Source organism: Sander lucioperca, chromosome 2 (assembly GCF_008315115.2).
Source record: "Sander lucioperca isolate FBNREF2018 chromosome 2, SLUC_FBN_1.2, whole genome shotgun sequence".
Taxonomy (NCBI): Eukaryota; Metazoa; Chordata; class Actinopteri; order Perciformes; family Percidae; genus Sander; species Sander lucioperca.
Window position 1 is genome coordinate 40,351,183 of NC_050174.1, and position 16,694 is coordinate 40,367,876.

Below are 16,694 nucleotides of genomic sequence, written 5' to 3' on the forward strand. Positions count from 1 at the left end.
ATATTATATTAAAGAGTTGGGTTAGAGTATTACCCTAACCCAGTAAGAAAATAAATATATATATTATTTTTTTTAATTTGGAGGTTAAGAAAAGGAAGAGTTATATCTCATTTCCACTTCTTCCTAAGGTAAAAGAGGTCACCTTTAAAATGTTAAATTAAATTTACCCAACAAAGATTTAAGATTGGGATTACATTTTGATACAAATACATGTTTTTTTATTGTAGATTATTTTTGTTCTCGTAGCAGCTATTAATAATTGGTAATTGTAATGGAGTAATGTAGTAGCCATGTATGGAGCTCAGAGAGGAAAGTTTAATTTTATTTTTAATTGTCTTTTTTATGCAAGAACATTTAAAAGTATGGATTTTATTCCGTTTACTCAATGTTGGAAATACTTATATTCAACTATATTTCAGAAGATGCTGTTTGTTTTCTTGCATTATAGTATTCTTTATGTTCTTTTTGGTATCAAGTATTTTTTAACTTGTTCCGTTTCCGCTTATTTCAAGATTATGAACACATATCTTTGATTAGACAATTAAGGTAGCAACAGTGAATTTTGCACACATGCATAATAAAGATAAGGAATATATTACAGTAATTCGTCCAGGAACCCGGGACCTCTCACACCGAAAGCGAGAAAGCTAGCAACAAAGTAATCGATAGCATATCGATATTTTCCGACTCCCTGGTGACGTGTGCGTGTGATGCGTCAGGCGGAAGTTGTCTAGATTGCGGAAGAGTAGCCACAGATGCTGTAGGCGCAGCCCCACTGAAGCAATTTGTTTTAGGACTCTGTAATTCGATCGTATTTTGATTTAGCTATATGTAGACCTCTGGGAGCTTCAGTTTACAGCTCGATCAGGTAGGTGAAGAATGAAGACAAAGTTTCTCAGTGGCGTTTAGCTGATTAACCGTTTTAAACTCACGGTGCTTTGCTAAATTAGCGTGGCTAACGCGACGTCGTTGAGAGGTATTGGTCACTTTAGTGACAGGGCTAGTTAGGTATAAAGAGCTCATGGAGGATAAGACATATTTGTATGACACCCAGAGCATGTCAGTAGACCAGGAGGTTTCTACATGAGGTGAAAGTAATGTTATGTGAGTCATTACTTAAGCTGAAAAGGGCCCATAGTTGCGCATCTGCAACTGGACATTGTCTGGGTGACAGAATCTGTAGATGATAAATAAACAGTAAGTCTAGTGATAACTGTTAACTCTTTTATTAGGCTACTGTTGGGTAGTTTAATCTACAGCAATGCATCATATTGTATAATACCCTGTTTCTAGCGTCGCTGTCGTGCGAGAACCACGTATCTCTTAAAAGTCAACTTTTCATGGTGTCAGAAAAAAACAGCCCTGTTTTAGCTTTGCGATGATGCATTTTCCAGCTGATCCAAGAGGCTTATTAAATAGTTTATTACATTTAAAGAGTAGGACAATTTTCTCAACACATAAAGGAACGCTTAATCCTATAGTTTATTACAAACATTCAAAGTCAACGCATTTTGGAGATGCATGGTTTTTGCTTGACAGAGAGAGGATGAAAAATTGTAATCTTTTTAAACTTTTTTTTTTTTTTCTGTGTTGCACCGGCTAGCCAAGAATCATGGCAGCCGTCCATACAAGCCATCTGACTATTAGTCAGCATGCTGATGAAGTGTTCTCACATTTGTCTTCATTTGATTAAAGAGTCAAAAACCTCAACTCATACCAAATGGACCCTCCGCAGCAGAGTCATTGTTTTTTTCTTAATAAACTCAATACAGGGTGTGAAGAGAGAAACACTGCCTCTTTGTGCTACTTTGTACAGCATATTGTGTGGTTTTGCACACATACTGAATTGATTGACTAAAAACATACATGCATACTGTACTTAAGAATTAATTATGAAGCCTTCACATCAACATATCATAGCCATATTAGGTTTGAAGTATTTTTGACCACTAGGCTAATATTTCAGCATCATTTGTTGTTTCCTGACAAATTGAATTCATAATAAACATTTGATTACCATTGAAAGGCATTGAAACTGGAAGAAAACGTGTCTCTTAGATCAGTATTATGAACTCAGTCGCACTGTTTGACATCAACAGTAAAACAAATAAACAGTATGTTGTCTGCTACCTGTGCCAAAGGGGTCAGTTGAGTTCACCCAAATCACACCAAAAAAACAATTCTCACCGATTCTGGGGATGCCATGCACATAGTGTTTGGTTTTTCAATGTGTTTTTGTTCAGCAGATATCCTGCATTGACTGTATTACTTGTTGTAACTTGTTTCAATGAAAACTGACTGTGGATTACCCAGGGAAAAATATTGTTATTGAGGTTTAGAAATGTCATTTTGTTGTGCCTTGAGTTGGTGGCAGAAGTTTATTTTTTTGTGATTTGGATGAACAGACAGACACTTAAATTATGAAGTAATCAAAATCTAAGTTGGGGCTTTTTTTTACAGAAATGTATTCTAAGTAAGGATTGAATAGATAGATGGATATATATATAGATAGATGGACTTTATTAATCCCAAACTGGGAAATTACTGTTACAGCAGCAATCAAATATAATAATAACCCAGTGTTGGAAAAGCTTTTTGGCTGGCAGTGTTCATGCTTCAGGTTTATCACCACAGCGTTAAGTTGCAGACTCCACTGAATACAGTATTAAATCTTCAGCTTGTCCTCTCAGCATTCCAGGCTGAGCTGTCATGATGGCGGACCACACTGATGTCAGTCTGCAGCCGGAGGAGCGGGTCCGCGCTCTGACCAAGAAGGGAAGCTCAGTCGAAGTTAATGATGATGTGCCCCCGCGCCGCTATTTCCGCTCCGGCATGGAGATGATCCGCATGGCTCACATCTACGCAGAGGAGGGCAACATTGAGCGCGCCTTCGTCATTTATAATAAATATATCACGTAAGTGTCTACGGTGATAGGCTGGACTGAGCTGTTGATCAGCTTGTAATGAGATTTTATTTGTTTGATTGTATTTGGTACATTAATTGAACAGAGTGACTTCAGCATGTCCTTTCTCTATTTTGTGATGCCTCCGATGAACGATGAGTAGTTTTTGTTTTCAGGAAACCAACCAGTCTACGTAGTCTGTCATTTCTCTGAATTACAATTTTTGGGCCATAGTTTTGAACAAGCATTCTCAGTGCAAGCATAAACAAAAGTTTTAATTTGATTAAGTTAATAACAAGATTTTTCCATTTTACGAAGTCTCTTTATAGAAAGACTTCCCAAACATCGGGAGTACAAGACCGCTAACATTCCTGAGAAGAAGGACACACTAAAGGTAGGCATACAGTGTTTATACTGATCAAATGCTTTTCATTTTCTCAAAGGAGAGCAAGGAATTAATTTACATCCAGTAGTACATATGCAATGCAGAGAATATACATTTACCCCACTCACCCAGTAAACCCTCCCGATAGAGCTGGGCGATATGGAAAAAATCTAATATCACGATGTTGTTGACCAAATACCTCAATATCGAGGCGATATTGTAGGGTAGACAATTGGTGTTTACAAAAAAAATGTACACAATGAGATTTTTGATAAATAATCATCATTAATGTGTAGCTATATAATGACTAAGTGGGTAAAGGCAAATAATAGAAAATATATAACAGTCTGGTAAGTTAAAAAATTACATCACTTTACTGTAATCCAGCCATTAAAACCAGGAATGACAACACTACTTGTCATATCACGATATTACGATATCCAAAATCTAAGGCGATATCCAGTCTCATATCACGATATCGATATAATATCGATATATTGCCCAGCCCTACCTCCCGATGGCAAAAGTGTAGAGGACACCTGACCTCAAAAAAATGTTTTTACTCTCCTATATTACATATTTTAATTGTTTTTAAGGAAATAACTAAGCAAACCGTTTTCTCTCTTCTCCAGAAACTGAAGGATGTTGCTTTTCCTCAAGCAGAGATTCTGAAAAAAGCTCTTTTGCAGAGATTTGAACAAGAGTATGCACAACATCTTGTCAAAAAGGTAAACTGTCTGTTAACTTCTTTCACGCTGTTATAAATCCGTTAACAGTCTCTTGTAGCAATTGCTTCTTTAGTTAATGCATTTTGACACTCAAAGAAACATATTTTGGTTAGACATTAAACATAATGTAAAAAGTATCTAATACATTTACAATACAGCAAGCATTGTACACTGATTTTACAGTGTGTTGACACAAACCCTAAATGGAGTGAAACATTAATCAGAAACTGCATACCACGGTTGTAATGAAAGGCACATTTCTTCATTAACAGAGTAAATGGACCGAAACAATGACATTAACCTTGAAAAGTCACATTTTGTGTGACAGTGATTGAAACAGATCTAAAGTTGAAATCATACTACACCGCACCTGAATTTCTCTGCAACAAAACTGCTGTTGTAGGGGAACGATAGAAGACAAAAGAAGAGACCACCTGCTGAAACTCAAACTTGTGCGATGTGTTTTCGATGTGCTCAGAAAGCGGAGGAGGAGGCCTTGGCGCGGGAGCAGTCCAAGCAGCGTGCGCTGGATGCAGAGCGGGAGCGCGTGGCCAAGATGCAGCAGCGACAGCGGGAGCAAGAGCAGTTCAGTGCCTTCGAGGTGATGATCCGCCGCCAGGAGCTGGAGAAGGAACGCCAGCGCGTGCTCTTGGAGTTCGCAACGCCCGCCACGCCTTCCCCTGACATGCCCCTCCTTCCAGGCATTCAGGGCCCCCCACAAATCTCCCCCACCCCCCCACAGAGTCCAGGGGGCCTGTCTGGCGTCACCAACCACCAATCCAATTTCCCTCCTGCAACCAACAGCACACCAGCCCCCAGCCTGCCCACCGTCGACCGGTCGCTCAAGCCCGGGTTTCTGGTCAGCCCAGGGAACAACAGTGAGTTAATCTTTTTCACACACGAGGGGCCAACCTTCCGAGGATTTAAATACTGCCCTACTCCTGCATTAAAGTATTTATACTTCTGAGCTGTTTTCTTTCCCCCTGACCTACTTCATTTTCTGCTTGCACCATGCCTTGGTTTAGAACATCACAAGAATCTAACTTCATCTACATGGTTTTTGCAGATACAATGGTGGATGCCCTTCGGCAGTTGGCTGTTCCCGCTGAGCTGTGCCGGAGCTTCCTGAGGTTAGCCGAGGCTAACACAAGCCGCGCTGTTGAAACTTGTGGCATCCTGTGTGGCAAACTGGTAAGATTCTGAAACACGGCAACACTGTTGATATAAAAATTATTGACTTCCCTTCTGAATAGGTCTGTTACAGCATAAAAGCAAGCATAAAAAGGAGTATAAATGAGATGATAAAACAAAAACAAATGTATAATATAATAAAATGTTTCTTCATTGTGTCTTTAAATTCTGAGTTTTAATCATCAGTGAAACTTAAGATTTTGCATCATTGAATGCCATAACCTGAGATGGTTAAAGAGTTTATTATGAAAATAAAACCTTGCCGTTTCAGGATGTTTTCCATAATTCATATTCATATGCAAGGAATGTGGATTTCGAAACCGAGACATCAGCTGAGCTCCCACCCCAGAGGGGCAGAACATAATCTGAGACTTCTCTCACTGTTGCAGTTCTGCTGTGGCTTTTGTTTGAATGATATCATTTGCTGGTCAGTTTAACATAATGCGCTTATCACTTTTTAATAAGTATGACCGAGCGTTTTTTTTTGCCAGCAGCAAACCAGTTAGTGCTCTGGTAATTATGTCCTTGGATAGCATTTTGGCAGATGGTTACTACTGTATGCATCATTTAAAGGATTGTAATAGTGTGACGTTTTTTTGTGTTTGTTCCAGACCAGAAATGCGTTTACCGTAACCCACGTCATCGTACCAAAGCAGAGTGGTGGACCGGACTATTGTGACACCGAAAATGAGGAGGAACTCTTCCTTATACAGGACCAGTATGATCTCATCACCCTGGGCTGGATACACGTGAGTAAAGATGGGCAAATTCTGGCCACTGCTGTCAAATAATCACCTTCTTGCCTTGTGTAAATCACAAAGGGCGTACAGGCTGCTGTACCGTAAAGGAAAAAAATCCCTCTAAAAAAACACGAAGAGAACACGCGATGCTGTGAATCCCATATTTGTGTCTTTTGCATGTTTAGAATCGGGTTTATTGCCAAGTAGGTTTTTACATACAAGAAATTTGCCTTGGTGTTTTAGTGCATAACAATACACATAGTACGAGAAAATAAAAGATAAAAGCAACTACTGCAACAGTCAAGAAAATATATTATTATATCAGTATAATATAAAAAAATGGAATAAAATAAAATCGACAATAGAAATGTAGAAAATATTATTTAAAAAAAAATGCACAATATGTCTGTTTTTTAAATGAAGAGCTGTGCAGGATTGTGCAAAATATTGTCCAACGCATGTGCAAAAGTTCATAATATAAAGTATACAGAATATGTGTAATGCACAGAGATGATAATCCAAAAGATGTTGAGATTTGAATACACTTTAATGTAACGTGTAGTGTGTATTCCTGCTATGACACCGAATTAAGATTTTCTTAATGCTGCTACAGTGGAACTTGATCAGAGAAACTGTTTCAAGCATCGAAAACATTGTCATTAAACAATAATGCGATACAGGAACAGGATATGTTACGTTTTAAATAAATAGTGAAGTCAAACTCATGAGAATTTATCAGTGCGACTCAATTCAATATCACATATTAAAATAAATATGTTTTTAGATGTTGATAGATATTGCGATCAAAATTACTTGTACAATGTAATCAAACTGATGTTTAAATGCAGTGAAATAAAATAAGACAAAACTCTTCACACATAAAATAGAATGCTTTACTTATCTTGGTACTTGCTGCAACAGAATTTAGCAAAATTATCTTTACACATTATACTAAAAAATGTTATTATTACGATTCATAGACTATCACCCGGCCCATGTAACCACAGAGCTTGAGTTATTATGTCAACAATCTACACGATTGATTTTACAGTTGTTGAACTTTGGCTTATTTGTATTTGTACAATATATTTACGCATAACACCTGTGCCCTTACTTTTTGTCTACAACATAAATCGAAGAAGAGGAACAAGGAAGCATACAGTATGTCTTATACGTGTATTGATAACCAGTTGAGGAAAACTAAAGTATGTCCACTGTGTGCTTCCCAGACTCACCCCACACAGACGGCCTTCCTGTCCAGCGTCGACCTCCACACACACTGCTCCTACCAGATGATGCTGCCGGAGGCCATCGCTATCGTCTGCTCGCCTAAATTTAACGAGTGAGTCAGAAAACTGCTGGTGTCTTGTCTTTACAAACACTAGATGAGGGGGGGGGGATTTTGGTCTTTTAGCTCGGTCTCGTTGCTCATTGTTACATGCGTTTGTCATGTCAGCATGCCACCAGTGTATTTTTCTTAAGTCATATGCTAACGTGTGACTGTGTGTGATTTGTGTTTTGTCCCAGAATCGGCTACTTCAAGTTGACGGATCGAGGAACAGATGAGATCTCCACATGTAAACAGAAAGGCTTTCATCCTCACAGCAAAGAGCCCCCTCTATTTACAGTGAGTACACCTCTACCTGCAGTTTTATCTCTTACTGAAATATTGTTTGTGGGGAAAATCATATTTCATTGTTTCTGTTTCAAATTGGTTTATTTCATCAATTTACTTGAGTCTAATAAGTATAACTTTCTTGATATTAGTTTCTTGATATTAGTGCACAATTTGTCTGATCCAGTGAGACAAGGAAATCTACTGGGAACAAGTGTGATAATTGTTGGCCATAGGCAGACCTTTTATATTGTTTTAATGAGTCTGATCTCCTAAATTCCAAACAATATATGTTTTCTCACTTTAGTGGTGTATGCCATCTATATCTGTCTTTCTAAATATTTGTGTTTCTTAGGTAGGTTCTTAAAAAAAGGAAAGGGTTTTTATTTTTTTTCCTTGTTTTTTTTCATTTGTGTTTCTTTTAAATGTACCTTCTCAATAATGGCCCCCATTAATATGGGGAAATAATGCATATATTTTGTACAAGCAGTACAGCATTGCTGCTTGTTTTTTCTAACTCCAATCTGTTTCTCCTTTTCAGCACGCGGGACACGTCAATATCACCAATGACACTGTAACCATGATGGATTTGCGGTGATTTTTCTTTTTTGCACCAGAAAACTCAAAGACTGTTTTATGAACCTGCAGACATTTCACTTGGAAAAAAAACACTACTTTTATTTTCAGGACAGTACTGAGCAAATGCCGGCCACAAGTTACCATTTATATGGACTTCATTTGTTCTCAAAGGGAACAACATTGTGAACCTTTTTTTTTTTTTTTTTTTTGCTGTCTCAGAGAATAGAAATCCACATATTATTGCACTTTGCAAGCAAACAACTACGATCCACTTTACTGACTGGCTCTTTAACCCCTCTGTTTTTGTCAGTATATGCTCTACTTCCTTACTACTGTTACTAATAAAAATGTGTGTTTGTCTGTCTGTTAACCCAACCTTTGTTTCATAAATGCCATCATAGTTTGGTTCTGCCTGACAGATAAAGTGCCAAGAACGAGAACATTCACTTGCTGTTGAGTTATTCATTTTGTAACAAGAAGTTTGTTATCTTTGTTCTTTTGACTGGTGTGTTTCCGTCATAAGCTGTTGAAGTGCTATGAGTGATGGGAGAAATGAAAGCCAGTTGTAACTCAGGTATGCAGGCAGTGTTGCTGCTCTGTGTGATTTTTTTTTTTTTTTTTTTTTTTTTCTCTATACAACCACCACCACTGCAAAGTATCCTTTATCTACAAAGGGTTTTGTTTGAAGTTTAATTCCTGCTTACAGTATGATGGATCCACCTTTGACTTATTCTTTGTTTATGTTTTGGGGGGGGGGGAGTGGTTGATAGTACCTATATAACGTGTCTGTGCTTCAGAAGACGTGTGCACCAGGCAATCTGAATGTACCTTCTGCTACACGTTACTACACATTACTAACCACCTGGCCAGGGATCATGCCTCTAACGATTTTTGTTTGCTCCTTTCGCTTGTTAGAAGAATTGAATGATTAGCCATGATTCTGAGATTACTTTAAATTAATTAAATGTCATATCAAAATAAACTCATTGGAGATGAATTTATTCTGCATTGTTTTGTTTGTCATGTTTGTCCAGTTAGTTGCGTAGTACAAATTTAAAGCATGGTAATAGAGTAGAAAAAAGATAGATTGCATGCGAGAGAAAAAAAAGATAAATAATAGACGGCAAGTATAGAATTTATCTATGACAGAATTACTATGCACCTAATGGGTGATGGGAGAAATGAAAGCCAGTTGTAACTCAGGTATGCAGGCAGTGTTGCTACTCTGTATTATATTTTTCTCTTTGGGTACTGTGCTTATTTCATCTTGCTTGGGGGACATTTGGTCTCAAACAAATATAAAAGTCAAGTCTCCTTAAAAAACTATCCATTTTATTTTACCAAGGTTATGAAGAATTATGCTGATCGCAACGCATTGGTCATTTTAAATACATATTGCCATGTAAAATAAAGGCATTTTAATTTAGCACACACTTTACAGTGTGCCTTGGATTGGTTTTGAAGGAGACTTGCATTTTTATATTTTTTGAGACCATAACCCACCCATGCAATGAGCTCTCCACAAAATGAAATTAAAAAAATCTTTATTCTTAATATATATTAAACTCTTTTCTCGCAAAATGATGATGCATGGAAAAAATGTGGGGTTTGCTAATAAATAATAATAATAATAAAATGCAGCCCTTCACCCAGCGGGGGCGACAGAGTGCCGTTGTTATAAGTCGTATCCGGTTAATGACAACGACGACGTAGAACGTAAACAGGAAGTCACAAAAAGGCGAAGAAGGGTTCGTGTTGTTGACGTTAAAGTCTGTCGTTTTTACCAAAATAATCTTTGAGATCTACACAAAAACTCAAAATGGGGAAGCGACAGCACCAAAAAGACAAAATGTAAGTATCAAAGTCATCCTGAACAATAACGTTAACGTTGCACCGCAACACTGTTGTTGTTAGCCTAGCTAGCTAGCTGATAGTGTTTGCTAACGAGCTAGCTAGAAAACTTAGAGCAGCTAATTTCTAGCATTAATTTCGGTTTACCTTTATTAAAGGTTGTTTCATTGTCTCTCCTCTTATTTGTCTGTGTGTTTTATCCGCCTTACAGGTACATTACATGTTCAGAGTACACACACTTTTATGGAGGGAAGCGATCAGGTGAGTTTTATTTCATATTGTTTTCATTCCAATTTCAACGTTAACGTTTCCTGGTTAAAACAAACGCTAACAGATATAGTTATGAAGTTACCGTGTAGTTATTGTCTTTATATATTGTTTTATTCTTACGCAGTGGTGGAAGAAGTACTCAGATCTTTTACTTGAGTAAAAGTAGCAATGCTACAGTGCACAAATACTGTAACTCTAAGTATTTGTGCACTACTGTAACTAGTCAAAGTTCCGCATTCAAAATCTTACTTAAGTATAAGTACAAAAGTATTAGCATCAAATATACCAAAAGTAAAAGTACTCATGCAGAATGCCCCGTTTCAGAGTACGTGTAGGGGTCACGAACCCATTGTTGGAAACCACTGTAATAGAATACATTAGTTTTAGCTACAGAATTTGAATCCAAATTATATTTATTACCAAAATAAGTTTTCACCTGCATGGAATTTGCCTTGGTGTATTTTGTGCAAACAGACTATATATTACAATTAAAAACTATGTAAAAAGACAATATAACAAATCTGTGCATTACATTATAACTGTTTAAGAAAGGGAAAGAAGGAAGGCTGTACGGTTTAGTGCAGGGTGTGCAAAAATATTGATCAGGGCATGTGCAAAAGTTCACAGTATGTATAATGTGTGCAATGGTCAGGGTAAAGAGTCTGTCAGTGCAGGTCCCGGGCCTTGTTGATGAGGCCCACTGCAGTCAGGAAGAAACTGTTCTTAATGCGTGAGGTTTTGGTTATGATGGACCGCAGCCTCCTGCCAGAGGGGAGTGTTTAAAGATAAACAGCAGGTGCAACTAATACACTGGCAACTCGGTGTTTCCTACTACGCTGAATTTGATAGAGGCTAGTTAAACTATTTTAATATCCACGATTCCACCCATTACCGTCTTCAAATTAATGTGAAGTGTAACTGTTTTTGAAAATGGCTTACTTCTTAACTCAATGGATGTACTGTATGGAAATGAATACGAAAAAAAAATTGATGTTTTTCCTTTTCAGAAATCCCACAGGCAAACTTCAGACGGCTTCCATTTGACCACTGCAGGTAAGAAGAGACTTGTTTACCATCTCCAGCAGAGGTGCATTAGATCTTTCTTCTATTCCGTGTTATGGAAAAACTCAGGAGCAGCACTAATCTGGATATGTGAGGAAGGTTAGGGAGACTTTGACGACTTACACATAAGCATTTAATGAAATCTCGATCGACGAGAATTAGGATTAAACTGTACAGTTCAACCACAATGTGGTTATGTGAAGTGCCATCCCAACTCTGTAATTCCTGTCTTCCTGAAGGTTTATTCAAACTCATGCTGGAGTTGTTTAGTTAAGCTGAACCTTCAATGGAAACAAAGATATTGTGGGCGCCGTAAACACATATGCTAACGTAATCACTACCCTGAACACCTCAGCACAGACTGAAAACAATGTCAGCCTGACCATACTGCAGTGGAGCCTATCCTTAGGTGTGTGCGTTTATTCAACTATGTTTTCCCTGTGGACATTATCTAATTTTGGGACCTTGGGAGACAGAGAGACACAGGCCGAAGCCTTTTTGTTATACAGCTCCTCAGTCTCCCTCAACTCTGAAGAGCCAGAGTTGACCTATGGCCTGGTAAACAAGTGTTTCCGAATTGAACATGTAGGGTCTTTTACCTGAATGAGACCTGGGGTACCCCTGTTTCAACTTACACAGCATGAGTTTGTAAGATGGACATTCTACCACATTCTGTACAATAAGCTTGCTATTAGACCAGCAACAGATTCTGGCCATGCTGTTCCACCAGTAGTAGAGGATACATGACAGCAATATATTGCATAGATGTTGAAAATCTTTGCACTAAAATCTATGAAAATCTGGCTGGACCTGTAGTTTTGCTGAGCAATACATTGGTGTACAGTAGAGCCCGACCGATTTATCAGCCGGCCGATATTAGGCATTTTACAAACTATCGGTATCGGCATTTATAATGGCCGATAAATGAATATTTCAAAAATAAAATAAAAACGGATGAAACTCCCTTCAACCATGTTATGAGTGTTGCCGTTGTATCGTTTGTCCACTAGAGGACGCTCTACAACGTCCCTGTTAGCAACACTCTTTGATTTTTTTGTTGTTATTGTTTTTTTGTTCAAAGGACTTTAATTTTCATATCTTAAGTTTGTATTTTTATACATTTTATTTATCAGAACGTCAATATATTTTGATGTTCCTCTGTTCTGTTGTGACAATACAACAAACAAGTTTATTTTTAAACTGCATTATTATATTATTTTAGTGAGGACTCATAAATAACTACAAATAACTAATGTTAGGGAAATCTGTTTGTTTTGTTACGCGTTTCTGGATTTAAAAAAAATATATATCGGCCGATATATCAGAATATCAGATTTTTTAATCACCAAATATTTGTATCGATATCGGCCTTAAAAATCCTTTATCGGTCGGGCTCTAGTGTGTACAGTTTATACCATTTGTCCCATTTTGACATATTGTGTTTTCTCTGAAACATTTCAGCTTGTCCCTGCAGCCGTTTGAGTATCCTGTCTGTACTGAGGAGGGAGTCGTCTTTGACCTGCTGTAAGTAGATGATGCCAATTAAAAATAAATAAATAATACATTTTACAATAGGCATTACTATGACTATAAGTGACAGCTGTCATTGGGTGTTTATATAATAGCCAAGCAGGCTACTCGACAAACGTGGGAAGAAAAACCGGTGAAATGTCATGATCTAATTAGTCACTCAAACCAATCAGTTATCAACTGTGTCTTATTGCTCGCTTTGACTTGGTACTAGAGGGTTGTTAAGGAGGACTTTGATGGGTCCGTCTGTTGCATGATGTGTCTGTCTACTCAACACTAGTTCAGACATCTCTGCAACTGTTACATGGGACTTTTAGAAATCATAGAAAGCTAATTGTTAAAGGCCAAAAATAAGATGAGGATGAATGGTGTTTGTTGTTGAAAACATATTGTAGCTCACATCTATTGCGATTGCTTCTAGTTTGACCTTAAAGTGCTCATATTATGCTTTTTGGCTTTTACCTTTATTGTGTTATAAATCTTTTTTTTGCATGTAATAGATTTACAAAGTGAAAAAGCCCAAAGTCCACCCCAAAGGGACTTCCCATCTCCAACAGAAAACACTGTTCACAAACTGCTCCAAACAGCTCTATTGTAGTCCAGCCTTTACTTCTGTGACGAATGCTCGTCACTTTGTAACACGCGATATAATGCTCGCCTAGCTGCTAGCGTGGCACTCCCTCATACTCTGCTTCTTAATGGTTAGTAGTCCTTACCTACTGTAGGTACTGCGCATGTGCGACTCCCAACAAAGATGGAACAGAAGGCAAGGCAAGCCAAGGCAGCTTTATTTGTATAGCACATTTCAGCAACAGGGCAATTCAAAGTGCTTTACATAAAACATTAAAGAGCAGTTAGAAAACAATAAAAAAAAAAAAAAAAAAAAAAATTGAAACATCAAAGTGCAGGTAAAAATGATTTAAAAAAAAAAAAAAAAAAAAAAAAAAACAACATTTCTCCGACCACAGGTCCTTTTGGCTCCGGTTACTGAACAGAAGTGAGATGCCTCACTCTGTAACTAAAACAGAGAGCTCAACACACAGGGTGAAAAGAGGAGCTGCAGCAATGTGCAGTACAACAAAAATATGGTGTTTAAAAAAAAAATTAAACCATGTAAACCTATTCTGTTACAACCTCTAAATACAATTATGAACCTGAAAATGAGCATAATATGAGCACTTTAAGTAAAGACCACTTCCTTTCTACCTTGTGTTTCAGGAGCATTGTCCCATGGATCAAGAAGTTTGGTACTAATCCGATCTCTGGAGAGGTGAGCAAACAACAGACATCATACAGCATGTTTAGTTTAGTTTAGTTGACAGACTGCTGCTGCCCTTGTATCTACTGCCATCTTGTTAAGGCAGCTTCTTGGTGGTTTAAATATTAACCTGCATATTTTAGTTTTAGTTTAGTACTTTTATATGTTAGGTAACATGTACAACAAAATCTCATACAAAGAGAATAAATGCATCTTACCAGATTTAGTTACTTGCTATTTTTTATCTGCAATTCTTTGGCATAGAACATTTAATACAAGTTCAAAATGCAATAAATATGAAATACAATCATATATCTAAACATACAGTACATACAAATTTCAGTGATTATACCCAACCCTATGCAGTATAAGTGCTCAGTCCCAGTCAGCCTCTCTCCCCCTGAGTGTTGCTTCAGAGTAGTGCTGAAACAATTCTTCAGTCATTTGAACTGAAAGATAATCATCAAAAATGTTGTTAATTACATAATTTATCAAGCAAAAATTATGCAAATTATCCGGGTTCCAGCTTCCAAAATGTGAATGTATGATTTTCTGCTTTCTGGATTTTACATACTTGTAAATTGAATATTGTAATATGTTATAGTATCTTATAGACTAAACTATTGAGAGATTAATTGAAAGATTTAATAATTATATTAATAATTTGGTGCAGCCACAAAACGTTTGAAATTTAAATTGTTAAATATTTTTAGTTCACACAAGCTACCAAAATGAGATGTTTCATGTAACTTTTAAAACCCCAATTTTAGAGGCCCCACAAAATGTACTATTAACACAAGTATTATTTCCGGACACTTATACTTTTACTCCACTTTATTTCCCCTAAGAAATTTGTTACACTGGAAAAAAAGCAGGTTTGGTGAATCATTGCTCCTAGATTGCAAGTTAATGCACGCTCCATTCCAGTTGGTGATGTAATGCCTGTTTGTTGTGGCAAAAAAATAAAAAATAGGCCAAAACTAAAGAAGAAGAGGAGGAAGCATAATAACTGATAGCGTCATGGAAGCATCTGCTGCAGCTACTCTGGAGCCAACGTAACAGACGATGAATACCTCGACGACAGTGGTGATGAAGATAACGTTACACACCTTTGGCCATGAAGTTCATAATCAAAGTTTTTTAAACTTTTACTTCTAATACTTAAGTACATTTAATATCAGAAAATTACTTTTGATACTTAACTACAATCAGATACTTTAAGACTTTTACTCAAGTAATATTATAAAAGGTGACTTTAACTCCTACCAAAGTCATTTTCTGGGAAGATACTTGTACTTTTATTTAGGTATTGCTTTCAAGTACTTTTAAAGGCAGTGACCAACCCGATAATCGGCCGTCGGACAGTCTGGCGAGGTCAGTGACTCGAGTCTGTTCGGTGTGTTCCGTGTCGTCGTCCATCCGAGGAGCCGTCGGCCTTCATTTTGGCCGACCTGACATGTTGCGTCGGAGGGCGGGCAGTCGGACTCCATGACCAATCTGATTGGTGGAGTGCTAACCTGGAAATGACGAGCGGGATGAGCGTGACTAAACCTCTCAAAATCTGACGAAAATCTTTTAAACTGACCTTTGTTGATCTGAAATGAAGACAGATTCAGCAACTGCACGGCCTATTTCTCTCTTAAAATGTTTTCAGAAACACGTTTCGGTGAACTATTTTAGTATAACATGAGATCGTATTCTGAACAAGCCGACATGACAGTCTGTCTTTGAATTTCCGGAGAAACCAGACCCACGTGACGCATTCGTCCAATCTGCTGCCGGTTTAAATTTTTTTGGCCGACAATACAGATTAGCGCCGCCTGCTGTTATGGAGACGTATTACACGCTCAAGTCGGCATCGCTTTGGTGTGTTCTGAGTCACTTTTTGGACCTCGGGGAGCCGACTGATCAGTCCGACTGCCTTTTCTGCCAAGACTGGTTATGAGTTGTTCAGGTGAAGAACTTGTCTTCCTATTGAATAGCTGAATATAAAAACTGAAAAATGTCAGGGCTTGAAAAACTTCAGCTCTGGTTCACAGTTTAAAAGATTCCAAAAGTAGAGAAGTCCACAAAGATGACCTGTGAGAATTTAATGGAAAGATAAGGGGGAACTTTTTACCATTATGTTTTTATGCCTCAGTTTTTCAGTTGTTTTTTTTGGCCTTCGTCTTTCCTACAGAAACTGGAAGCAAAGTCCCTCATCAAACTCAACTTTGCCAAGAACAACGATGGTAAATATGCATGTGTTAAATGTACTTTAACCTTTTAGGATTCACGTAGAAACTAGGGGGATAATAAGTTGATGTTGTCATTAGAGCTTAATAATCACCAAAATCAGCCAGTAGTTTTGGAATAAAAAGGTCAAAGCCTCTCTTATCTGTGTGTGTGTGTGTGTGTGTGTGTGTGTGTGTGTGTGTGTGTGTGTGTGTGTGTGTGTGTGTGTGTGTGAGCGGCTTGAAAAAGAAAATTAGACTTAGAGTGTTAAAGGGTAATTTCTTTTGGGTAGATAAGAGCTAATTAAAGCAAGTAGAGGAGGAAGATGTGGGAGAGGTGATATCATTTGGCAGGGAGCACATTATATG

The 16,694-nt window shown here is 37.6% G+C and overlaps 2 protein-coding genes across 4 annotated transcripts in view; both read left to right on the plus strand.

The window, feature by feature from the left end:
• Window positions 1–709: 709 nt before the first annotated feature.
• On the plus strand, window positions 710–9,138 carry LOC116054043 (STAM-binding protein-like A). Of its 3 annotated transcripts, none has more exons than XM_031305336.2 (10): window positions 710–868; window positions 2,691–2,915; window positions 3,222–3,297; window positions 3,921–4,016; window positions 4,495–4,894; window positions 5,083–5,207; window positions 5,819–5,956; window positions 7,177–7,289; window positions 7,475–7,574; window positions 8,104–9,138. In XM_031305336.2, exons 2-10 carry the CDS (start codon window positions 2,710–2,712, stop codon window positions 8,158–8,160), a joined length of 1,311 nt encoding a protein of 436 aa, XP_031161196.1. In that variant the 5' UTR covers window positions 710–868; window positions 2,691–2,709; the 3' UTR covers window positions 8,161–9,138. The 3 variants fall into 3 exon arrangements, with proteins under 3 accessions (XP_031161196.1, XP_035853365.1, XP_031161197.1); XM_035997472.1 differs by having other exon boundaries at window positions 711–868; window positions 2,678–2,915; XM_031305337.2 differs by having other exon boundaries at window positions 712–1,197.
• A 683-nt stretch (window positions 9,139–9,821) lies between these two features.
• ppil2 (peptidylprolyl isomerase (cyclophilin)-like 2) overlaps window positions 9,822–16,694 on the plus strand; it is a 36,618-nt gene continuing 29,745 nt past the window's right edge. The window contains exons 1-6 of the mRNA XM_031305334.2: window positions 9,822–9,992; window positions 10,204–10,253; window positions 11,270–11,315; window positions 12,786–12,848; window positions 14,073–14,124; window positions 16,292–16,343. Of these exons, the coding sequence (XP_031161194.1) occupies window positions 9,961–9,992; window positions 10,204–10,253; window positions 11,270–11,315; window positions 12,786–12,848; window positions 14,073–14,124; window positions 16,292–16,343 (295 nt within the window). The 5' untranslated portion in view covers window positions 9,822–9,960. The remainder of the gene's footprint in view (window positions 9,993–10,203; window positions 10,254–11,269; window positions 11,316–12,785; window positions 12,849–14,072; window positions 14,125–16,291; window positions 16,344–16,694) is intronic.

Excerpts from the sequence above, each read along its gene's own strand:
- LOC116054043 (XM_031305336.2), top strand. The coding sequence starts at position 2,710 with ATGATGGCGGACCACACTGATGTCAGTCTGCAGCCGGAGGAGCGGGTC. Across the intron at positions 2,916-3,221 it reads ATTTATAATAAATATATCAC|TCTCTTTATAGAAAGACTTC; the intron begins GTAAGTGTCTAC and ends CATTTTACGAAG. Across the intron at positions 4,895-5,082 it reads GGTCAGCCCAGGGAACAACA|ATACAATGGTGGATGCCCTT; the intron begins GTGAGTTAATCT and ends TGGTTTTTGCAG.